The sequence below is a fragment of the Erinaceus europaeus genome, chromosome 18, assembly GCF_950295315.1.
Source record: "Erinaceus europaeus chromosome 18, mEriEur2.1, whole genome shotgun sequence".
NCBI lineage: Eukaryota > Metazoa > Chordata > Mammalia > Eulipotyphla > Erinaceidae > Erinaceus > Erinaceus europaeus.
The window spans coordinates 73,076,524-73,103,291 of record NC_080179.1 but is presented as its reverse complement, the minus strand read 5'-3'; the positions used below and the strand labels follow the sequence as shown (position 1 = coordinate 73,103,291).

The window sequence follows — 26,768 nt, the reverse complement described above, 5'->3', positions numbered from 1 at the left end:
CCATTTCTCTCTATCCTACCCAACAACGTACAACATCAACAACAACAATAATAGCCATAACAAGGCTACAACAACAAGGGCAACAAAAAACAAAAGGGGGAAAAATGGCCTCCAGAAGCAGTGGATTCATGGTGCAGGCACTGAGCCCCAGCAATAACCCTGGAGGAAAAAAGAAAGAAAGAAAGAAAGAAAGAAAGAAAGAAAGAAAGAAAGAAAGAAAGAAAGAAAGAAAGAAGAAAGAAAGAAAGGGAAAGAAATGAAGGAAGGAAGAAAGAAAGAACAGTCTTTAAGAACATTTCAGCCAGGGTTACATTCAGTTTGAGTGTATCAAGATTTATTTCTAGTTAATTATGTGAAGACAAGGTCATGAAGTTACAGCATTTTGGCAAAGGAATCAAAAAGGTATTAAACTGAACTCTATAAAACTTTAAAGACTCTACCATTATGATTTACAAAATGAAAGTTTCAATCTAAGTTAATGATTTTCCAAATGTATTATATTATTTCCATTGAAATATGTTAGTTACAGTCTATTAAATTAGCTTTTGATTTCCCAAACCTAATCCCTATAAATGGGAAATTACTGATATAGAGCATTAAATTCACAAAAGAATGATTCTTTTATTTTGATCATTTGAGTATATATTATGCATATATGTTTCTACAGTTGTGATGAAGTTAAAATATATTTTTAAAGCTAATAGAAACTTTTTTTAAAGAGTTTTAAGATACCTGTTTCTCAATGGGTTCACAAAACCACTATAACTTTAATAATACTACAAAGTTCCTATTTTTGTAGTCTTCTACTAAGTTCAATTTTTGGAGTCTTCATTCTCACTTCTCATGAATGTACAGGGAGTTTTTTGGAGGATATATCGTATGTGATATCATAACAGATTGAAAACAAAAATTAACTAAAAATTCATCTATCATGGCTGGAGAACAATGTTAATTTGCAGAGATTCTGAATTTCAGGCCTGAAGTTCCTTTGGTTTCATTCCTAGACTTGCACATTCTTCTGTGGAACTCTGCCTTGTCTCTATGTGTCTCTCTCATGGGAAATTAAGTAAGAAATAAAATATTTAAAGAAAAAAATTCAGCCGTCTTCTACTAGTCTAAACATCAATGTACTTCAGAAACATATAAATGAACCTTGAGAAAATATTTTTCTTTTTCAAAAGTTCTGTTACTCACATTAATATTGCATCAAAGCAAAAGATTCTGGGAAAGGTGGGGATGAGAGAGAGCTTTCAGGCTCTTATGCATGATATTGGAGAGAGACCAAAGCTGCCGGGGAGAGGGTTTTGTAGATACCTACTACAGGGAGATGAGCAATTTTTTTTTTTTTGCCCCTGAGCCTGAAATCTGATATGCCAGTGAATCCAAGTGATTGGAGAGATGATGTTATGGCTGAAAAAAGGACCAGAAAGCTGGATCAGGGAAGAGAGAAGCTCCCTAATATGGCAAAGGGATATAAATATTGTTGACTATAAACCCCATCGACTTGATGTGATCTGGGGCCCATAATCAGCTTAGGAGCCTATGTGACCTCTGCATCCCTCTAGATCTGAGCTCACATTCTGGAACATTCCAAGCTACCCCAATATTGACCCATCTTCCTCAGGTGTAGCATAGAGTATGTTGTCCAGCCTCCCTTCTGAGGATGGAACATCCTCTACCATTGTTGATCCAGGTTGAGGGCAAGGTCCTATGGGGGCCTACAAAGGGGTCTATTTTGTTGTTCCTGATAGAAATGACTGGCAACAATGGAGAGAGAGATTTATCTGAGTTCTAGGCCCATCATGTCTGTTTGGGAATCTCAGGACTCCCCGAGTAGGGTCCCAGCTGATGGGGTGGCCTGACAGTGACTAAAGAGTCATTCTTAAAGTATGTCAGTCTCTTGCCTTTATTCAACTTTTGCAGTCCTTGCTTTGATAAGGTTAGCTTTGGAGTGAGTGAGAGAACTGTAATAGGAAGTAGGTGAGGAGGGTATCTAAGTCTAAGTAGACACTATTTCATTATGAACTTCATACTGACTCACTACAGACTACTGTGTATTTTTGCTTTCAGGTATATATTTTGCCCTAACTTATGGATACATGTGAACATATGCTCTATCTTACGGTACCTGGTCTATATCTAGGTTTTGGGACTTTGTTAGGAAGTGAACCTCGTGGAATGGAATTAGAGAATACCATGAAAGGAAAGGTCTCACCCAAGTAATGAGGGTGAAGGGTTGACATTCCACGCCTGACGTCTCTGGACACAGTCTGAAGAGAAGCATGCTGAGGTGGTACTCATTGCGTTGATTAGGTTGGGATCAGTAGATGCAATATCATTTGGTATGAATTGAGAGAAGCATGCAGGAAAATGAGCCCCACCCCAGAGGTTCCAGGACTGGGGGAAATATAGGCTCTTTAGTGGAAGCTGGAGGTTCCTGCTATCTTAGGGTTTAAGAAGACAATAGATAGTTATAATCACATTGTTTGGCAATTGGGTTAACTTTGAAAAATCCCTTTGTTAGGATTTGATGAAATTTTATCTATGTGTCAAACAACTGTTCTTATGGTAAACCATTAATTCCCCAATAAAAGGGAAAAAACATTCAATGGAATATTACACTATTTTAATTGATTAATATTTTTGAGTTTTGAGTTTGGGTTTCAGTACTGAAAGTATTAATATGTAATCCACATAAGCCATAGTTATTTGGGCTCACAATACATTTTTCAAGTGTCAGAGTAAATTTTTTTTCATGTTTCATTCATTCCTTTTCTTTTCATTTTTTTTTTAATTGGGAAGTTAATGGCTCACAGTACCATTTTTTGGAACAATTTCTCAACTCACAGAGATAGGTGTCTGCAAAACACTCTCACCCTGAAAGTCTCCTCTACCCACCCCTCTCCCTACCCTCCTTTCCCAGAGCCATTTGCTTTGATGCAATAGACCAAACCAGCCTCAGTTTTAATTCATGTTTCCCCTTTCTGTTCTTACTTAATTTCTGCCCAAAAGTGAGATCACCCCATAGCCATCCTTTTCTTTCTGGATTATCTCACTTAACATGATCCTTTCAAGCTCCATCCAAGATGAGGTAAAGAAACTGACTTTATCATTTTTAATAGCTGAGTAGTATTCCACTGTGTATCTATACCTCCACTTTCTTTATTATTTTTTTTTATTTATAAAATGGTAACATTGACAAGACCATAGGATAAGAGGGTTACACCTCAACCTTCTCATCCACTCATCTGTTGTTGGACACCTATGTTGTTTCCAAGTCTGGGCTGTTACATACTACACTGCTATGAACAAAGGTATACACGGATCACTTTGGATGAGTGTGTTTGATTTCTTAGGATGTATCTCCAGGAAAAGAATTGGCAGGCCAAAGGGAAAGTATTTCTAGCCTTTTAAGAGTTCTCCTGACTGCTCTATCAGGGGTTGGACCAGTCTACATTCCCATCAGCAGTATGAAAGTGTTACTTTGCCCTCACAACCACTCTAATATTCATTGTTACTAGTCTTTGTGGTATATGATATTCTCACAGGAGTGAAGTGGTATCTCCTTCTCACTATGAACAAAAATAAACTCCAAATGAATATTAAACTAGAAGTGATCAATATTTAGAGGAAAATATTTGAAGAACTCTTTTTTTAATCTAAGTTTCAAAGGCATCTTTAATGATTCAAATCCATTTTCAAGGAAAACAAAAATAAACCAGTGGGGCTGCATCAAACCGAAAAGCTTCTGCACAGCAAAAGAAACAACTACTCAAATAGAGATTCCTTAAGGAAGCGATCTTTTTACGTTATACATCAAACTAAAGGTTAGTAACCTAATTATATAAAAAGCTCACCAAGTTCAGCAACAACAACAACAACAACAAAAAGCAAACAACTCCATATAAAAATGGGGAAAGGATATGGACAGAATATTCACCAAAAAAGAGATCAGAGAAATGCAAACAAAGACTCACAATGCATTTTATGTTTTAATGTTTATATTACATGTTACAACAATATTACATATTATTATAATTTTAAGTTGTAATGTTCAGTAAAAAGCTTTAGAACTGTCGGGTCAAAAAGCATACTATTTATTCAGTGAGAAATCTTCCCTTTCCTCTTACAAATCCCTGTGATAAAGGTCTGTATAGCCCTTGTGAAATATGAGAAGTCATTTAAAATAGATCTATGATAAGAAAATCCTTAAAGCTTTTTATTCATAACACGGACAGTATTGAACTCTTTTGAAATTGCCCCATTGGCAAGATCCATTTATAACTTAACCAAAATAAATAATTCATACCTCACCAAGTGAGTAATAACGTCTTGGGATCTGGGAATCCGGATAGATGTTTTCTAGGTACCAAGAAAAGGGCATACATTTCAGATTTTCTCTCAACGTTTTTCTGACTGATACATCTCCGTAATCCACTTTGACAACACCTGGAATTTTTTAGAGAAACACACAAATCAGTTTGTGCTATTTTTGATGTAGTACTGCTTCACTGTGTTTATTTTGTGATCAGTTTCCCCCCCTATAATTATCATTCCATCAAACCCAATTGCATACACAGCTGCTCTTACACTGATTTTTCTTACTACCGTCCAATTAGGACATTAAATCGACAGGGGAAATCAGTTCTTCCAGCAGTTCTGATTTTCTGAGTGCAAATATTTATCACCATGTACTTCTACTTCTTAGACTGAAAAATTAATCAACGAAGTGTAAATTATCGTTAATTTAGAATTTCATAATCAAAGCTTAACTGAGCTGTGTGATAATGTGGTTTAGAAAAATGTCAATAGCTCCAACATTTTTTGCCAATGTTCACACTTCCCCTATGTAGTCTTTTATTCATCACCTGCAGATTTCATGAGCAATTTATATAAATGTGAGTCTCACAATGGACAGCTCATAACATTTTCTGATCCCCCCCTTCCCCTTGAAGTTTTATTCTGTCTAGGTTTGCTATAAACCTGATTTTATCTTCACTGTTTTTTTTTTTAATGAGCTAGTATGTTAGTTTAAGTGCTTGATTACTGAGATAATAAATAATCATAAAAAGCTAACATAAACAAATGGAATATATTCACATGTGTATATTGAAATGGCATGATTATCTCCTACATCACCAGAAAATATATAATAATATAACTATTTGCATTGAAATCATAAGAGGACATCTTGCTGGAAAAATTTTAAATGCTACTAGGTTCTGGATGAAAATATATACTGTGAGCCAACGTATTCAGAATCAGCTCTATCACAAATTACATTTGACTGAAATGACTAACAAGATTGCAGTTAATTTTGAAGGTTAGTATTAAAGTTCTCAAGGTTTAACTAATTTTTTAAAGATATGTAAGTGACCAAGCCTTGCTGTATTAGGAGACCCGACTATTTAGGGTTTTATCCCAGCCAAACAGAAAAGACAACCAACCCTTATGTAAAAGGAAACAATTGTTAAGACAGCCTAAATATCTATATATAATATAACTATCTGGATCACTGTATTTCAGAATCAGTAATGTTGCTGTTTATTTACTTTTTGCCACCATTGTTATTGCTAGACTTCATGCCTGCACAACAACTCCACCACTTCTGGAAAACATTTTCTTTCACTGACTTGATACAGAAATAAACAGAGAAGGTGCAGCTTGAAAAGTACCTGGAGCACTGCTTCCCCTTTCATGAACCCTCCTCCCAGTAGGTAGAGACTAGGGCTTTGAATCTATGCCCCTGTGCATGGTCATGTACACTCTATTTTGGTTGTCACTTGCTGGCCCTTGTTTATTATTTTACATTAGTTAAGAAACTAATAAAAATCAACAAAACTACTCAAGTATCCTCCAGTAACCATCCCTCCTCCACTCTTGGTTTGGTGACCTCATTACCTTCCAGTATTTTTCCAGTTTCAAGGACACTGACACACATGTTCTGTCACTGGAGAATTTTGTTAAAATGCAGATTCTTGACCTGCTGTTATCAGTCAGGTCATATTCTGGGCCCCACCAAGGGCAGTATGAACGTTCCACTCCTGAACTTCACACAAAACTGAAATCAAGATTAGCTCAGGAACAGGCATGAGAACCAGCCCGCCTAATAAGTCTGTTCTGAAAATGACCTAGAACTACCACGGTCCTAAATCCTCTGGAATTTCTAGTTGTAAAGTTGATTTAATCTTAAAGTTTCTGGGACTAAATTCCTAAAGCAAAGATACAAATTCATAAATAAAACATGCCAATAGATTGGGGTTATATTAGATTTGCGAAAGAGAGAGAGAGTTAATGACCGAAGGAAGAGGGGAAACAAAAATAGAAAACAGTTATCAAGGCAAGAAAAAACTAGCAAAGATTTATGATGTTCCAAGTATGTGGAAAATATATTTTCCAGGCACTTGGAATATGCCAGTAGACATAAAACAATAATAAATAAAAATATCTTGCAGGGAGTCAGGTGGTAGCGCAGCAGGCTAAGCGCACATGGCGTGAAGTGCAAGGATCCACGTAAGGATCCGGGTTCGAGCCCCGGCTCCCCACCTGCAGGGGAGTCGCTTCACAGGTGGTGAAGCAGGTCTGCAGGTGTCTGTCTTTCTCTCCCCCTCTCTGTCTTCCCCTCCTCTCTCCATGTCTCTGTGTCCTATCCAACCAATAACAACAACAAGAAAACAACAAGGGGGGAGTCTGGCGGTAGTGCAGAGAGTTAAACACAGGTGGCGCAAAGCACAAGGACTGGCGTCAGGATCCCGGTTTGAACCCCGGCTCCCCACCTGCAGGGAGTCGCTTCACAGGCGGTGAAGCAGGTCTGCAGGTGTCTGTCTTTCTGTGCCCCTCTCTGTCTTCCCCTCCTCTCTCCATTTCTCTGTCCTAGCCAACAATGATGATATCAATACTAACTACAATAATAAAACAACAGGGGCAACAAAAAGGAATAAATAATTCTTTTTTTAAAAAAATCTTGCTTATGGAGTTTATATCTAGTGGATAGAAATGATTATATATTAGAAGGTGGTAGAAGCTTTGAGTCAAAAAGGGTGGTGGGAAGGACGCAGTTGACAATCTAAAACACTGTTATTTTCTTTTTTTCTTTTTTCTTTTCCCTTTTGTTGCCCTTGTTGTTTTAGTTATTATTGTTGTTGTTGTTGTCATTGTTGGATAGGACAGAGAGAAATGGAGAGAGGAGGGGAAGACAGAGAGGGGCACAGAAAGACAGACACCTGCAGACCTGCTTCACCACTTGTGAAGCGACGCCCCTGAAGGTGGGGAGCTGGGGCTCCAACTGGGATCCTTATGCTGGTCCTTGTGCTTTGCACAAGGAGCGATTAACCTGCTGCGCTACTGCCAGGCACCCGCACTGTAATTTTCAAAGACCACTCACTGGATTTACAATATTTTAGGGAAAAAAAAAATCATTCAACAGACCTTGTATAAATTCTGGAAAGACTTTGAAAATTATGTAAATAAACATACTGGACTAGGAGTAAATATTTTAATTGTCTATAGCTGGGCAGTCTTGACTGACTAAGTCAGTTTTAATACTTATGGGCTGTTACACTTTATTTAGTAATCTATTCTTTACTGATGGCTTAAAAATCAACTGTTTGACACTATTAAATGCAAAGTGCTGTGCAATTATATTTTAAGTAGTTAAATAGATAACAGATTGAAGATTACAGTAATCGACTCCATTCTTCTACAGGAGATGTTTAATAAACCTAATCGTTTTGGAGTCTCTGTAATCAAGAGACTTGCTTAATACCTTAATGTTGATAAAATGCATGCATTTTTATGTATAAGAATTCATATTAGGTGTGGATAGTACACTTACTTTATCATGGTCATGACCCGGGATTAAGCCCAGCCCCCAACACACAGAGGGGAACTTGGATGATGTGGTATTTTTCCCCTTTCTTTTTAATTTTAATTTTATTTTTTAAAATTTTTATTTATAAAAGGAAACACTGACAAAAAACATAGGATGGGGGGGTACAACGCCACACAATTCCTACTACCAGAACTCCACATATTATCCCCTCCCCTTGATAGCTTTCCTATTCTTTATCCCTTTGAGAGTACGGACTTAGGGTGCAGAAGGTGGAAGGTCTGGCTGGCATAATTGCTTCCCCGCTGAACATGGGCATTAACAGGTCAATCCATATTTCCAGTCTGTCTCTTTCTTTCCCTAGTGGGCTGGAATAGTTCATATGAAGAGTTGAGGGTCTCTGTTTTGTAGATAGTGAGTAGTCCTATTTTAGTTATATTCCAAAGAGCCCATGACTATACTAGTTATTTTATAACCTCTAGTTATTTTATGACCTCTGATATGCAGGTTGACCCAAACTATTGTCTGGGAAGACAATGTCATGGCTGGAAAAAGGACCAGAAAGCTGGATAACAAAAGAAAGTAGTTCCCAAATATGGGAAAGGTGTATAAATATTGTTGACTGTAAACCTCATCAATTTGATGTGATCTGGGGCCCATAATTAGCTTAGGAGCCTATGCGACCTCTGCATCCCTGTAGATCTGAGCTCACATTCTGTGGTCATGAGTAGGAACGTTCCAAGCTGCCCCAATTTCAGGACTCATCTTCTTCAGATGGATGATAGAGTATGTTGTCCAGCCTCCCTTTGGAGGATGGAACATTCGCTACCATTGTTGATCCACATTGAGGGCAAAGTCCTATGGGGTCCTACAGAGGGATCTATTGTGTTGTTCCTGATAGAGATGACCAATAACAATGGAGAGAGGGATCTATTTGAGGTCTGGGCTCACTGTATTTATGTGGGAATCCCAACTACGGCCTCAGCTGATGGGGTGGCCTGATAGTGACTAAAAAGTCATCATTAATGTATACCAGTCTCTTGACCTTATTCAGCTTTTACAGTCCCTGCTTTGATAAAGTTAGCTTTGGAGTGACTGAGGGAAGTATAATAGGAGGTAGGTGAGGAGGGCACCTGAGTCTAAGTAGATACTATTTCATTAGCAACTTTATGGTGTCTTTTTAGGTCTTTCTACTTGCTTGCTGCGTATACTGACTCATTGCAGACTATTGTACACTTTTGCTTTCAGGTATGTATTTTGCCCTCATTTATGGATACAAAGATGGGATGGGACATAGTCTATTGGTGGAGGGAATGGTGTTTATGTACACTCCTATTAACTTGTAGTCATATAAATCACTATCTAATTAATATGAGAGGGGAAAATTTGACTGAATATCTCAATCTTTTTAATGCACAGACCATAGGCTGAGTCTTTGAAATGTTGTCTCTCTTAAAAGCTTAGACCAGGGAGAACAGAAGCAACTGGTGGCATTACTCTGTAAGACACAGCTATCTACAGATAACGTCAAAGGACATAACTTACAGTAATGTTGTGTATGATACAACAAATCCTAACAAAAGGATTGTCAAAGTTAACCCAATTGCCTAATAATGTGATTACAGCAATAACTATCTATTGTCTTCTTACACCTAAGACAGCAGGAAGCTCCTACTTCCACTATAGAGCCTATATTTCTCCCAGTCCAGGAACTTCTAGGATGGGGCTCACTTCCTGCATGCTTCTCTCAATTCATACCAAATGATATTGCATTTGCCCATCCCAACCTAATCAATGCAACAAGTACCACCTCAGCATGCTTCACTTCAGACTGTGTCCAGAGATGTCAGGCATGGAATGTCAACCCTTCACCCTCATTACTTGGGTGAGACCTTTCTTTTCATGGTAAACTCTAATTCCATTCCAGGAGGTTCACTAACAAAGTCCCAAATCCTAGATATAGACCAGGAGATTTTTCTCCTTTCTATCTCTGCCTCTGTCTCTGAAAAATTTGGTCTGGAGTGCTGAAGCCCCAATGATGTGTAGTAAAAAGTAATCACATTGCAACATAGTTTAAAAAGAAAGGGAAAACTTATTTTCTTCCCCAAAGGGAATATTTATATAAGTAATTATCACTGGTATATTGAGTTGACAAATGCAAGTCATATACTCAGATAATTACATAAGGCAAGGAATAGTAAAGTGTTAATAACAATACAAAGCCATTTTTACCATTCTGCCATTATAACTAAGCAAAATGAAAATCTATGAAACAACTAAAAAAGAAAAAAAAAGGCTAGAAAAATTAAGACAGATACTTCCCCTTACAATTTGGTAAAATGAGAAAAGAACCAAAATTTTCTCCTCAATTTTCGTAAGTGAAATAATAAAAAATATATAAACACTCATGGTGGTTTTTACACACAATGATATCACATACTTCATAGTACAGAGCTGTAGATCATTACACACAGTTTTACTAAGAAGTCTGAGATATTTCAAGATCCCCTCTTTGTAGGAAAGTCGTATTAGTTTGTAATTTTGATACATATCTTCAAGATTTTAATACTAAGATCCATATGTCTTTCTTCTCATAGGTCATCATCATCATGTAAATTATCTACGTTGTCTTCTAGCAGATGTAAATGGTATGTTATGTTACTTGGAATAGTTGTTCTTACTTAAAACTACTTTTAATTTGAATTTTTTTAGATAGAGACAGAGAAGCAGAGAGAGAGAAAAAAAGATAGAGGGAGAGATGAGAGGAGAGAGAAAGAGAGAGAGAGAGAATAGTGCTGAAGATTCCTTCAATGCAATGGGAGCCAGGCTTGAATTTAGGTGTGCACACGACAAAGCACTGTACTATTCAAGTATTGTGTTGTCCTCACCACTGATTTTTTTTTCATTCTCAATATGCACACAAATTACCCAGGCTCCTAACCAGTGCTCATTGCTCATTAGGAAGTCAATGAACAGAACTGAGTGCTGGCCAGCTCAGGCTAGAGTTACACAGTGATTACCTGTTGGATTTGTCATTTTCTACTACTGAAACCTTATTTTTAATGAAATAAAAGTAAAATAATGAGTTGTATAATGATCATAGCCTCCAGGGGTTATGACACACAGTTGAAGCAAATATCAGACAAATTCTCGATTTATTTAAGTCAGTTCTATGTGGTCAAAAATTTGAGAATGTCTTAAAGCTACCCTTTCAAGGTAATTACTTGAAATTTCAGTTCAAATTGACAATAAAAATCCTATAGTAAACTCCATGGTTCTAGATAAATGAAAATACATAAAATAAGGAGAGCTATAAGATGCAATTAACAGCATGGTGAGTATAGTTAAAAAAAAAACCAACAACACTACATTATAATTTTGAAAGTTGCTAAGAAAGTAAATCCTAAAAGTTTTCATCACAAGAAAATATGACTATGTGTGGTAGCAGATGTTAACTAGACTTGTCAGGAACATTTCATAATGTATACAAAGACTGAAGGATGTGCACAGCTACATTAATGTCATATGTCAATTTTACCTCAAATAGGTGAAATTTTGCAAGTGTCTCTTAAAGCAAATTTGTGTCAGGTAAGGCAAGTGAAGTATGAGATCTGCCTGCACTTGGAAAATTTTCCAGGTAATAATCTTGAAGGAGTTTCCTTCCATCCTTCCTTCCTTCCTTCCTTCCTTCCTTCCTTCCTTCCTTCCTTCCTTCCTTCCTTAATTTTTCTCTTTCTTTCTTTTCTTTCCCTTTCTTTCTTTCTTTCTTTCTTTCTTTCTTTCTTTCTTTCTTTCTTTCTTTCCTTCTCTCTCTCTTTCTTATATCCTTTTTCTTTTTTAAATAGAGACAGAGTGTGAATGAAAGAAACTGCAACACCAAAGCTCCCTTCAGTATGGTGGCTGGGCTTAAACCTAGATTGCACACATGGTGAAGCAGTACATTATCCAAATTAGCTATTTTGATAGCCCGAATGGAGGCCTTTAAAAAGAAAAAAGATTTATTTTCACTTTATTACTTCATGACAAGAGAAAGAGAGAGAGAGAGAAGAAGGAGGAGGAGGAGGAGGAGGAGGAGGAGAAGGAGAAGAAGAGAAGAGAGAGACCAGAGCACCACTTGAGTACCTGTGAAATCAGCAATTAAACTGGGAGTCTCAGGTATGAAAGTATTGTACTCTTCCAGCTGAGCTATATCCCCAGCCTTGAAAGGAGTGCATATTTCCCTTCAAAAATTAGAATAGCTCTGGTATGTAGTCACATACTCTTCAGCTCACATATTTTATAGAAGCTATAAAGAACTAATCTGAGTCAGTGAAATTTATCTACCTGTATGCATTTTGACTTTGAAATATCATTATGGAGCCATTTTCCTACCCCTTAACAATCTTTAAAAAAACTTCTTACAGTTATTTGAAATTTATTCATCATAAAAAATTCTCAAATAGAAATAAATATGAAAGTTAAAGCAGAAGCCAACTGCAATGTGATACTTACATCATGGCAGTGATCATTCAAGAACTCTACTATATAAGATACATAGATATAAATTTCCTTGCCAAAATTGTTTCATAATGGGCAAAATCCTTTGAACTTTTTTTTTCTCTAAAACTGAAGGTCATTAACTGTTTTAGTAGGTTGATTAATCTCTTCTGCAACTTTTTTTCTTGTCTTTTGATGTATTCTCTCTACTTATAAGTCAGTCCCCTTTGGCTGGGAATGAAAATTCAAATTGCTTCTAATTCTTGACATTGAACACAGCAAAAAAACAAAAAAAAAAAAACAAAAAAAAACCCAAAAACTCTTTGTACATTTTTATTATGTCCTAGGATATTTCATTAAGATAATTTCAAAATTTCAAGATGGATTCTATCTTGATGAATTATACAATGGTTTCAATTTTAAAATGCACAGTCATTACTAACTTACTCTCAAGAGAGACTGTTCAAATTTAGCCATACTCCAATGGTGGTAGCATGAAATTTGTTTCTCTCCTAGAACTCTATAACCATTTACTTTTTAATTTACCAAATTTTACTGTGTACACATAAATAAGATGCGATGATTTTAAACTGGCTATCAGAATGATAATACTCCTGTCAGTCATGCTAGTCCAGCTTTACACCTCATTGTTTGCATACTTTTTGATTTATTTCAGAATTGTTTTGTGGGGGAAATAATGATCTACAAGACATTTGTTGTCACATGGGTACAATTTCTTACGTCCCCACAATCGGTGTCTGTTCACCACTTCCCCAACCAACTTAATTCCTCCCCTACTGTCATGTGTAATCATGACAGACATTAATAATATTGAGGATATATTTTTGAATACCTAAATTTCTGCAATAAAACCCTTTTTTTTTTTGTCTTCTGACTTCATATCATGCTTAAAAATATCTTCACTGAGCTGCAAAGTTCTGGTGGAATTGTATCCCTCTTCTGCAGTCTTGGTAGTGTTTCCATTTTATAAATTAAAAAAATATGTTTCACATACTCGATTAACTGAATTTTAATTATTTTCTTGAATTTATTTTAAAATGAAAAATTTATATTATTTCATAAAACTAGGTACACACATATATATGTGTGTGTGACAGAGAGTAAATATATATATATATATATATATATATTTCATGCCATAATCAGATCAACATAATTTTATCCAATATTTCATAATTTACCATAATTTAGGTGGCATAAACCTAGTTTGGTTCAATTGTGGCCCCATACAAAGTGCCTGCTATTATTTGCTTAATGCAACATAGAAGCAAAAGGGTTATGTCATATTAGTTAAACTCAAAGTGAGCACTGTAATGGTGAAGATATGTTTTCAAGAAAAGTTAAGGTAGTGTTAAAAAAGAAAAAAAAATTAGGTGACACTGTTTATAAATAAATCATCCAATTTGTTTCAAACACCTTGGCCTGCCCAGTAAAATTATTTTTATGATGGATTTTTGTTAAAAACAATGATTTAATTAGGTTTTTAACTATTTTGTACCATCTATTTTCCAAGTGCATTTCTTTTATATATTTTTTATTTGATTTCAATGAGTGAAAGCGATATCTAGGAAGACACAGAGAGACCAGATTACTGTTCAGCTCTGGCTTATGGTGGTCCTGGAGACTGAACCTGGGACCTCACAGCCTCAGGCACGAATGAAGTCCTGTATATCACTATGCCTTCTCCCCAGCCCCATGCGTATCTTCTGATACCCTTGTGTGACAGACTGTGGGATCTCTATCTTGCAAGCTATGAACATTTTTTTTTTAATGACTAGACTCTTAGAAGGCAACAACACTTAAAAGAATGAAGAAACCTCTAAGTGGATGGAGCCGGTGATGCACTGCTAGCACCAAAAAGAAATCAAATGTGCGTGCAAGTGCTCTTTACTACTGAAAGAATCCAGTAGGTGGAAGCCTTTACCTTTTAAAAATTCAAACTGCTCTAAATCATGTTTGGATATGCTTCCCCTTGTAGAACAGCTGGAAATAGCTGGGGGGAGGGGGGGGGTTGCAGCAACAACAACCTTGCTCTCCTAAGAGCAAATCAAAAAGACCACGATTTACTTGCTTTAATAAGTGGCTTGAGAATCACTATATTTCAGGTCAAGTCACTTTGCCTCTCCATGAATGAGAAAGAGAAGAATAAATAAATGGGCTAATTCCTGATTCCAGGAGGGCCATGGCTGTACCATTTTACCTGTCTGTCTGCATTAGTGTGTACAATATTGTTGTCTTTTCTCGGAGATAAATTCCTTAGGCTAGCCTTTACATCTGTTTCTTTGTATTACACTTGTTCTGGACCAAGCCTCTGATAAACAGAGAAGGACATTCTAAATTGAGCTCCTCTGAAAGAAGCTAGGCTAAGAAAGAAGCTAGGCTAAGTGGTCAGTGTTGCTACAGAGTCAAGGATTCAGAATATAACATCCTGAGTCTCTTGCTCCTGTGTAGGCTTTTATCTTCTCTCTCTCTTTTTTTTTTTTGTTACTGGATAGAGACAGAGAGAAATTGAGAGAGAAGGGGGAGAGAGACAAGAAGAGAGGCAGAGATACTCCTGCAGACCTGCTTCACCACCTATGAAGTGACACCCCTGCAGATGGGGAGCCGGGACTGGAACCAGGAACCTAACCAGTCCTTGCGCTTTGAGCCACATGCCTTAACCCGCTGCGCTACCACCCAACTCCCTTTTATCTCCTCTTAAACTAGACACCTTTGTCTTCTTACCAGAGTCCTGAGTATTAGCCCTTACGACACCCATAGGTTGTTTTTAGATTTATTTAATTAGATATATATGATACAGGGAGGTAGAGAGAGAGGTAAAAGGACCAGAATACTGAAGTTTCCTTCAGTGTAGTGGGGGCTGGGCTTGAACCTGACTCACACACATGACAAAGCAGTGAACTATTCAGGAGAGCTATTTCACCAACCTCTGTTGATTATTCTCACAGCTTACTGTCCAGGGAAGAAATGATTAGTTTCCAAATAATGGATCAGATTGAGTTATTCAGATGGATGCAATCATTAGTAGTCAATTACATTGGTTATTTAGCTCTGTCTCTGAAAGATATTAAAAGACAGGGCAGTGAAATGTCTAGACTTGGAGCATTTTAGGCACAGCTAAGCTAAGAATTTTGTCAGTTAAACTCTCAATGTAGCAACACTTCCGCTCCGCTTTCATTCTAAGAAGGGTGTTTGAGTGGTGTTTTTCCATGTGTTTACACAGTGAACTAATGAAACAATTAGGCACAGAGCAATCTCCATTTGAAATCAGTGCTACTTACTTTCCCAGGAATTACATCACAGTTTAAGTAATGACTCCCCACCCCCCACCCTTTTTGTTACTCAGTTTTGAAGTTTATAGTTAAGCTTTAATTTAGAGCCGTATCTCTGGGAATGGCTTTTAACAGCTCTAACTCCTCATCAGTTTTCCTTGTGCTAAACAAGAGTCTCAGCTCACATTTCTTTGAAAAGTCATTTAACCGTCTCCCATATGTTTTTAAGGACAAAAAGGCAATATACTTAATTAAGATTTGAAAAACAACAGATTCAACAACTTCCCTTGGTTAAAAGCAGCTAAAGTCTTTTTTCATTAACAGGCAGAGAGATCTTTGTAGCGTACTTGGATCATGTTTTCTGAACACTGGAGCATCACTATCCAAATGGCTTTCACCAATGCAGTTAAATAATACCCCAATTTTCAAAATGGAGGGTTCTGTCTATCAGTCACAATCCACATTTTCCCCCCGTTTAATTTAGTAAGTTTTGAGGCCAGGTGGTGGCACACCCAACAGATTTCATATGCTACCATGTGTAAGGACCCAGGTCCAGTGCAGGTGTTTCTTTCTCCCTATCTCCCCTCCAATTTCTCTCTGTTTCTATAAAAATAGAAATAGACCCCACAGAGGGGTCTATTGTGTTGATCCTGATAGAGATGACCGGTAACAATGGAGAGAGGGATTTATTTGAGGTCTAGGCCCATCATGTCTGTTTAGGAATCTCTGGACGCCCCAACTAGGGCCCCAGCTGATGGGGTGGTCTGACAGTGACTAAAGAGTCATTGTTCAAGTATGCCAGTCTCTTGTCTCTTTGGAATTTAACTAAAATGGGCCTGCTGTCTACAAATCAGAAACCCCCAAATCTTCATATGCAATATTCCTGCCTTTAGGTTCATGATTAGTCAACAATTTGTTTGGCTTTATATATTAACTCTTTTTCAGCCACCAGGTTGCAGATGCTAACATCATGCCAGCATACCAGACTTCCCTGGGCAGACAACCTCAACAATGTGTCCTGGAGTCCCACTTCCCCAGAGTCCTGCCCCATTAGGGAAAGAGAGAGACAGGCTGGGAGTATGGATCGACCTGCCAACGCCCATGTACAGCCGGGAAGCAATTACAGAAGCCAGACCTTCCACCTTCTGCACCCCATAATGATCCTGGGTCCATACTTCCAGAGGGATAAAGAATAGGGAAGCTATCAGGGGAGGTGGTGGGAATTTTGTGGAGTTGTACCCCTCTTATCCTATGTTGTTTTTTTGTCAGTGTTTCCTTTTGATAAACAAAAATTTTAAAAGTAAAAAAAAATGAATACAACAAAAAATAATAATTCTTATGTCTCACAGCTACAGAGACCAAAAATGGCATTCCGATGTATAAAATCTGCCTTAAACAAGTAAAACCAAGCAAAATACACATAAACCCCACAGATCTCTAAGAATCTTTGTTATGACTCACACTTCACTGTGAAATCCTTGAGACAGTATTTCTGTCACACTTGTACACTTCAAACAAAACCAAGGTAAGGCATGTAAGAAAGCCGGAAAAGTATCTGGTGCTTCCCTTCTTTTTTGTTATCTTTGATTATGCTACTTTGTAAACCAAGCCACTACATTTTCTGAACTATTTAAACATAGGATGCTTGCTCAATTTAAAAGAAGGCATGAGTTCTGTATAAGATTGGGGGGGACAAAATACTATAGTGATGGGGTTCTTGCTTCCGTCTTTTGTTTTTGTGACTTTCAACAAGGAATCTGTCTTTGTGGAGATTACTAGATTGGGGGATGGATCACCCTGCCAGTGTCCAGCAGAGAAGCAATTACAGAAGGCAGAATTACCACCTTCTGCAACCCCCCCCCCAAAAAAAAAATTGGGTCCTTATTCCTAGAAGGGTAAAGAATAGAGGAAAGGAGATCAGAGGGCTCTGGATCCCGATTCTACCAGTTCTGGAAGTTTTTCTCATCAAAAATCTTGTATTTATACCACCAGTGAAAAGGAAGCCAGACACTGTTTCTCTTATCTGATATAGAAGACAAAGACAGGAAGACACTTGGAAGTAGTATTAGATGTAAAGGTGACTTAGAAAGGAAGTGAGGAGAGGCCAGGTGGTGGCTCACCTGGTTAAGCACATACATTACAGTGTGAAAGGACCAGGGTTCAAGCCCCTGGTCCCCACCTGCAGGGGGAAAGCTTCATGAGTGGTGAAGCAGGGCTGCAGGTGTCTGTCTCTCCCCCGTCTCTATCCAATGATAAATAAAATATTAAAAAAAGAAAGTGAGGCAGGTCCATTGCAAAACTGGAGGAAAAATACACAGACATGGATACAGATAGATAGTTATTAGAATCCACCCATATTGTTGGCCTTGGAAGAACTAATGCAGCTTCCAACGGAAGGGGTGGGGACACAGAACTCTGGTGGTGGGAGACATATAGAATTATACCCCCACTGTTTTACAATTTTGTAAATCAATATTAAACCACTAATAAAATATAAAAAAGGAAAAATGTTTAAAAACGAGATAGTGCTTCATATTAACTTGGGGGGTGCACTTGGTGATCTTAAAATTACTTCAGGTATTACATGATAAAAAACATGAAATAGTTTATACTGTTTTTACAAATTGAACTTACATATAAAAAGATGAGTTTTGTTTAATGTGGTGCTGGGGCCTTGTGTATTGCTGTGCTGTTAAGAACTGCCCTGAACTTTCTTTTCTTTTTTTTTTATATTAACTCGGGGGGGGGGCTGCACTTGGTGATCTTAAAATTATTTTAGGTATTAAATAATAAAAACATGGGCAGAATCAAAGAAAGAGGAAAAAAAATAGTGGCATTTAGATTCAAGCTTCAGTTGGAACTGCTGGTACATACATTCAGCACAACTTCAATTTTGTCATGCCATTCCTGTATTTAATTTGCTTACTAAAGCAGCTACATTCAATGCTTTCCCCTTTTCAATTAGTGTGCTTCTTCATCTACAATGCCGGATGTCTTTCCCACAGCATTAGCATCTGGCAGTAAGTTATAAGGGCTGCGGCTTTATTAGAAACAGAGGAATTCCTTTTGTGCACATTTCATTTTTCATGATGTTCCTGTGGCTCTAATTAACATTGGCATAAACTAACTTGCTCAATTTTCTTGACTTTGTTGAACCAAAATTCAGTTTTACTTTCTCTTATTTTCCAGAAATACTGTCCTTGGGAAAACATTGCATCCCCCCCCTTTTTTGTTGCCCTTGTTGTTTTATCCTTGTTGTGGTTATTATTGTTGTTGTTATTGATGTCATTGTCAGATAGGACAGACAGAAATGGAGAGAGGAAGGGAAGGCAGAGAGGGGGAGAGAAAGACAGACAGACACCTGCAGACCTGCTTTACCCCTCCTGAAGCGACTCCCCTGCAGGTGGGGAGCCAGAGGCTCCAACCAGGATCCTTATGCCGCCAGTCCCTGTGCTTCATGCAATGTGCACTTAACCCGCTGCGCTACCGCCCTACCCCCTGCAATGAATCTTTTTAAAAATGATTTTTAGACTTTTACTATAAGTAAAAGTAAAAGCCTAAGTTCATTTTAATATAGCTAGATTACTGAAAAATTACATAAAGTTTATACTGTTTTTACACATCAAACTTACATATAAAAAGATGAGTTTTGTTTCATGTGGTGCTGGGGCCTTGTGTATTGCTGTGCTGTTAAGAACTCCCCTGAACTATTTCTTCTCTCTGTCTTTTTTTTTTTTCCTGTTTAGAGAGAGTAGGGAGAGAGAAGAGACAAAGAAAGAGGAGAAGTACCTTAACACCAGCTCTGCTATCCAAAGAGCCCTTTCAATGCCTTCAGATCCGTGGTCTCACATGTGATACTGACACCTCACCAAAGGGTCCATGCTCTACTGGGTGAGCTATTCCTGACCCTTAATTTTTTTTAAACAGAGAAATGCATTCCTATTATGAAAAATTCAAATCTATAGACAGGGAAGAAAACTGAAGCATTATGCATACACAGTGCCACTACCCAGACATAGGAGAAAGCAACATTTCATTGTCTCTTTCCCTTCATTCTTTTGTTCTCCTCCCCCTCTCTCTCTTTCTCTATCTCTATCTCTCTCCCCTCTCTCTTTATTTCTACTAGTGTTATCACTGGGGCTCAGTGTCTGCAGGACTAATCTATTGCACTATGTTCCTGCTCATGAAGCTTTGTCCTCTGCAGGTAGGAACTGAGACTTGAACTAGGGTCCTTACTCATAGTACCATGTATGTTCAACCAGGTGTGTCACCATTGGGATTACACCTCTTGAAATTTTTAGTATCTACTTTTTTTTGGCAGAGGGATACAAAGAAAAGAGGGATCTAGAGAGACACAGGGGTACCAGTCCACATGTGGTGCTAAGGCTCAAGTCCAGGACATCACACATGGTAAGAGGCATGCTCTACAGAGTAAGCTAGTTCTCATCACTTCAGTACTTCCTAGCTATGTCTTTTTTTCCCTCACCTATTTGAAAACACACTGTATTTTGTAAACTTCTAGTAATAAAGCTGCTTTTCCAGAGCAATTTCCTAATGAGAAAACACTTTGTAAATATTTTAATGGCTGCATAATAACCTATTATATGTAACATTATTTAGTTACTCGGTCCCATGTTGTTGATTGCCAGGTCTTATCCCTGGATAATATTACAAATGGCACTGGGTATATGCACTTGTGCATAAACATTGCATCAATTTTGTAATAACCTGTACACTCCATTCTTTAATAGGGCTCTAGGGACTAAGATCTGTTTTCTATTGCCTTTAGTTGCCAAGGAAAACTCACAACTATACAAGCAAACTAGCCAAGCTGAGAAAAATCCTCAAGTTTTCCATATACTCAATTTTTGATGCCTTTAGGATTATGAATCTGAGTAAATTCTAATCTGTTCTCCAACTAGACAAATTTCAAGGTTGTCCTCTTTCTCTCTCTCTCTCTCTGTGTGTATGTGTGTGTGTGTGTGTGAAAATAAAATTTCACTCTATTCTGTGAATCTAGGAAATAGTAATTAAATCATTCATTTTCATTCATTTCTTCCCTTTCTTCCCCCTCTTCCTTCTTTTCCTGTGAAAGGAAAAGCAAAATAAAGAAATGTTCCACCACTTATTGGATTCCACTTATTTTTGCTTTTATTTTTATTTTATTTTTTTAGATAGAAACAGAACAGCAGAGAGAGAGAGAGAGAGAACTGAAGCTTTCTGTAAGTCTGTGGAGTCCAGGCTTGAACGTCGATTGCCACATGGCAAAGCAGTACACTAATCAAGTGAGCCCTGTGTATTCTTTTTTTAAAAGTGATTTAATAGTGATTAACAAAATTATAGGCCTCCGGGAGTAATGGATCTGTAGTGCAGGCACCGAGTCCCAGCTATAACCCTGGAGGAAAAAAAAATAGAGGAGCATTGGTAAGATAGCTCAGCCACAGGGTACCTGCTTTGATGTGCACAGGGCTCAGGTTTGAGTTCCCAGCACATCACCTGGGAGGGAGTCCTACAGCATGGAAGGAAGTAGTGCTTCTTGCTACAGTGTCTCTCCCCTTCTCTGTGTGCTTTATTTGTATCTGAAAAGGTCTCCCAGAATGGTGAAACCTCAGCAATGATGAAGAAAAAAACATACACATATACATGCACAATATGAGGACAATTTAAATATTTTCTTTTTAAAAATGTTGTTTATTTTGTTTGATAGGGCATAGAGAATTTTAGACGGAACAGGGGATAGAGAGGACAGAGAGATAGACAGACGCCTTCTGTTGGGGACAAGGAATGGAAGGACCCTAGATACATGGCTATGATGCATGTGAATGAGATGTATGGTTATGAAGGCTGTGAGTTGTAAACTCCTAGTTCTTATGGCTTGAAGCAAGGCAATGCATGTTGTTTTTGTCTCAGCAAGAAAGTTCTGAAGCAAAAGCTGTCCATAGACAAGAGTTTGACCTAAATCTTCTAATGATAACCATGCCTTGTTGAACACAGGGTTATGATAGCTAAGGTAGACATAAACAGGAAAGTATGACACAGCGTCTGTAAAGTAGAATACTGGGGTATGGGGTGAAAGTCACATATCACACACCCCATGGGAGTCATGTCCAGCATACATATCATTGAACTGTTTATACTTGGCTAACTTATTTTCTGTAATGTAATTATAGTAGGCACCAATAAAAATTACTTAAAAAAAAAAAAGAATCACAAACTTAAGATCACTGCAGCATCGTAAACTTCCTTGTCTGTGGGGAAGCTTTCCTAGATGCAGTCACTCCCAGTGCAAGGACTTACTACATGTTGTATGTGAGGCTCTTCTTAAACTTCAGGTCACTATCTGGGCCCTGAGTCCATGACAACCTGCAGCTCTGCTTCACACTTATCAAGTGTGGCCCCTGCAGGTGAGGGCTGTGGACCTGAAGCTCGCCCTGTGTTGTGCTCTAAACCAACTGCACCACTACCTGGCCTCATGGAGCAATTTAAAAACTGGTTTTTAAAATTTCTTTATTGGGGAATTAATTTTTTATATTTGACAGTAAATACAATAGTGTTTACATGCATAACATTTCTCAGTTTTCCATATAACAATGTAACCCCTACTAGGTCCCTGTCATCCTTTAAAAACTGGGTTTTATATGTGTTTTTTTTTTTTTTACTTAATGATTTATTTTATGCCTTTTTCCTATTCATCAAGCTATAGATGCAAGTCAGGCAAAATGAATTCCTCTTGTGGTGGAAAATAAAAATGCCCTTGCTAAAAGGAGATCTGATATCTGGAATTAGACAATTTTTCTGCCCCTTTCTTTTGCTATGTTTTCTCCTTATCCCAAATTATTTTCCATTTCTACTAGATCATTCTTCATGAGTAAATGAATACCCGCTAGTATTTCTGTAAGAAAATATTTTTTTAAAAACCCAGTGATGACCCCTATCCCCATATGTGGGGTAGGAGGGGAGCTTCTCAAGTGGTGGCACAGTGGTGCAATTATCACCCTTTCTCCCTCCCTTTCTACTTCCCCTGCCTCTCTCAATTTCTTTTATCAAATAAATACATGTTTAATTAAAATCAGAAAATTACAAAAAAATAACAAGTACTTGCTACATAGTCACTCCCATGCTCCCCTTTACGAAAATAACAATTTCTGGAAATACTCATCAATGAAAAGGATGTTCAATGTGTACGTGAACCCATATGTTAAGGGATAATTGTATACCTCCAAGTAAGAGTGCTTCATAGTCCTCTGTGACTAGACCAAGACCTAATAAGCCTGGCAATCTGCTATAATGGCCTAAAGAAGGCACCATAAATTCTCTAATCAAATATTTACTACTTGGGCCTAAACACCCTCTTTTCCTACATCTTCACTTCCATCTATCGCTTTATCTACTCAATTAATTATACAAAAGGAAGTGAGATTTACACTTCCAGCTCTTAATCTCTTCTGACAGCATCAGCATAATAGTCACCACTTGATAATCATTAGAAGAAACACTGCATGGAAGTGGCCGAGAGATTTACTGGCAAACACTACACGTCAAGTAAAGAACAATTAGTGTCTCTGTGACAACATTTATTAGAATCACCAAACAATTCAATGCAGAAAAAAGTGAGGTTAATGAAGAACACACAAAAATTATAGGTTGGTTTCTTCTCTAAATTATGGCCAGACCTCATAAACTTAATACTGGTTTGGATACAACAGATGCCACTCAATGCTTTAACAACTGGGAGAAAGTCTAAACTCATCAGATAAAATAATAATAATAAATAATAATAATAATAATAATAATAAAAAAATAAATAGGAAAGATACATCCCCCAATACTCAGTTGGCTAAGGCACCAAACCTCTTTTTCTATAAAAAATTCAAATCAGATGCCCTGCTAACCATGAGCAGCAGATTTTTTGTGTTTCTTTCACAGGAATCCCAGAAAAAAACATCTGGACCCCTGCACACCCTGACATCACCCACCAGACAGCATAACTACAGTGGCACCCCCCCCCCCCAAACCCTAGATGTCACCTGACACGATCTGAAGAACCTGATTCACAGACTCCAAAGACAGAACTTTTTTATTGCCTGTCTGCCTTTCCTGCTTCTGCTTTGCCTGTCATATTTTGGTGGTTCCAGCTCACTCTCTACAGAAAAGCAGAATTCCAGAGGCTGACCTTCCTCATGCAGCGTTTCATCCCCTGCCATTTCTCCCCCTAGTCACCTACTTTGGACTGAGACTTCTATCGGACTTGCTGGTATACCCTTTGGACACTTTAGACAATTTTACAGCAGCTTCCTTCCCTTCACGCTGCTGGTTTTTCACAGACTGACCCTGAGTGTTCATAGACTTTACAGACTGTTGCCTTGAGGACTATACAATGCCAAATAGACCCTCTGCTTGGCGGGCCACGCCCTCCCACCTACAGGTCCTGCACTTTGAGGCAGGAAATGCACCCTCATTACGAACCCCCCCCCAAGAGACAGGGAATGTTCCTTTGTGCACCAATCCTTCTCTTGACATCACACTGGCTTTTACTACTCCCCTACTTGTCCCTTCCTGTTTTGTTATATCATTCAGGTTTATGCCCAAAAGTTTTCTGCTCACCCCTACACCACTATTCCTCAGTCACAGATGGAGTCTTTTACAGACATTGACCCATCCTAATGTGATGACTAGATAGAAAGATAGAGAAAGATGTAGAAAAATTGTGAGGAGATGGTGGAGCCTGGCAGAGCTTAACCTATGAGATGAGTCCCTCCAGGTAAGTCTCTCTCTTTCTACAGAGGGGTTGAGCACAGGGGGGACACATAATCTCACAAGGTTGGTGGCCATGTAAGTCTTTCCGCCCCCACAAAAACATCCTACATCTTCCCACCTGAGCACGGCATTCCTTAAAAACATTTAAGCCTGCTCCACTCTAAATTTCCTATACTGTGGCCATTAGATAAAAGGAAAGGGGGGGATGCTGGGAAATTATGCAAATGCAGTCACATCTGCAATGCTGTCCCCTCAGGCTATTGCTATTTCCCCGCAAGAGTTGGGACATTCTCAGAGCGCCTGTTCCGCAATGTTGTGCCCTCAGGGCACTGTCGATTCCCCAGGATAGTTGGAGTGCTATGGTTACTCCTCCCCCTTCCCATTCTCACGAGAGTTATTATCCTACCCTGGAGTGCTATGGTGGCTGGCTCCACTCTCAGATTAAGACTAAGACCCCTTTAAACCAGCACCTGCCAGAGGCACAGATTTTAGCCATAGTCTAGAAAGAATCAAGAGATCCTGGTGCAGACCACCCTAAATCCAGTATGTGACCTAGGAGGCCCTGGCTTGAAAAAGATCAATGTGCCTATTGTAAACAAAAAAGGGAGCAAGAAGCCCATAGGGAGGCATGGTATTTGGCCTAGGAATGCTAGTTCAGTCAGGAATTTAAAAGGGGAATGTCTTCATTTCTGGTGTGCCTGATGATAAGTAATTAAAGAATCCTACTTTTATTTATTTTTTGTTTTTGTTTTATGCTAAGATTAGTTAAACCATTTTGGTTAATGTCTTGGTGAATTAATACACATTACAGAAAATATGACTAGGCTACACTATTTAAAAATTTTTTATGTTTATTTATTTTCCCTTTTGTTGCCCTGACTTTTTAAATTGTTGTTATTGATGTAGTTGTTGTTAGGTAGGACAGAGAGAAATGGAAAGAGGAGGGGAAGACAGAGAGGGGGAGAGAAAGACAGACACCTGCAGACCTGCTTCACTGCCTGTGAAGCGACTCTCCTGCATGTGGGGAGCTGGGGCTCGAACCAGGATCCTTGAGCCGGTCCTTGCGCTTTGCGTCACATGCATGTAACCTGCTGCGCTACTGCCCGACTGCCTAGGCTGCACTTTTAAACTTAACAGTTTTAGTGATAACTTAAAATTGTTGTCTGTTATCCTTAAAAGCACTCCCCCAGGGTAAGCTCTTAGCTAAATGCTGTGAGTCTTCTTCAAGCTACAATGAAAGGAGTGAAAAAAAAAAAAGATTCTAGCACTGTTCCTTTGTGGTAATATCAAGGTAAAATTTCTTCAGTGTAGATAAGAATATTTCAAATAGATGACAAATTTTCTGATATGGTTAGCACATGACAGTTCTTCATCCTCAGACTGTGAAATCAAATTATATATGTGCATATATCTACTTATGTAAGAGATTACAGAATAAATCTGAGGGTCCCAGATTATTATGGAACTCTTTTGGAAAATTAATCCACAGCAAATTTGACTTATGTTTGGCACTGTAAAACTTATAAGCATTGTGGGAGTCGGGCGGTGGTGCAGTGGGTTAAGCGTACGTGGCGCAAAGCGCAGGGACCGGCTAAGGATCCCGGTTCGAGCCCCGGCTCCCCACCTGCAGGGGAGTCGCTTCACGAGTGGTGAAGCAGGTCTGCAGGTGTCTATCTTTCTCTCCCCCTCTCTCTGTCTTCCCCTCCTCTCTCCATTTCTCTCTGTCCTATCCAACAACAAAGCAACATCAACAATGGCAACAATAACCGCAACGAGGCTGAAACAACTAGGGCAACAAAAAGGGGGAAAAATGGCCTCTAGGAGCGGTGGATTCATGGTGCAGGCACCGAGCCCAGCAATAACCCTGGAGGGAAAAAAAAAAAAAAAACTTATAAGCATTGTCACAAACACGTGTCTAAACACTTTAAGTAACTTGAGCTTATTGAAAGTTTTAAAGTAAAAAAGACTAAGTTAAAATCAACATTCTTTCACTCCATGTGGTTTGGGGTTCCTGGTGGAGGGGGTTGCTATACAAGGTTAAATAAGCTATTTTTAAAATCTGTTTTCTTTTAAGTAAAAGACTCTCACCATGTGTTTTGATCTTTCTAAACTAAAATATGGGTAGAACTTAAAGCAATAAAAATTATTAAGCAAAGCCTTTAAACCTAAAAGTGCAGGTCAGACAGAAGACAATAAGAAGATGATAGATGGGAGTCAGGCGGTAGCACAGCAGGTTAAGCGCAAGGCGCAAGGACTGGCATAAGGATCCAAGTTCGAGCCCCCGACTCCCCACCTGCAGGGGAGTTGCTTCACAGGTGGTGAAGCAGGTCTGCAGGTGTCTGTCTTTCTCTCCCCCTCTCTGTCTTGCCCGCCTCTCTCCATTTCTGTCCTATCCAACAACATCAACAATAACT

General features: G+C 38.4%; 1 protein-coding gene across 4 annotated transcripts in view; it reads right to left on the bottom strand.

Annotated features, from left to right (window-relative positions):
• GALNT13 (polypeptide N-acetylgalactosaminyltransferase 13) overlaps window positions 1-26,768 on the bottom strand; it is a 555,668-nt gene that overhangs the window by 65,212 nt on the left and 463,688 nt on the right. For all 4 annotated transcript variants that reach the window (XM_060178155.1, XM_007520879.3, XM_060178154.1 and 1 more), the window contains one exon: window positions 4,310-4,449. In XM_060178155.1, coding sequence (XP_060034138.1) covers window positions 4,310-4,449 — 140 coding nt within the window. The remainder of the gene's footprint in view (window positions 1-4,309; window positions 4,450-26,768) is intronic.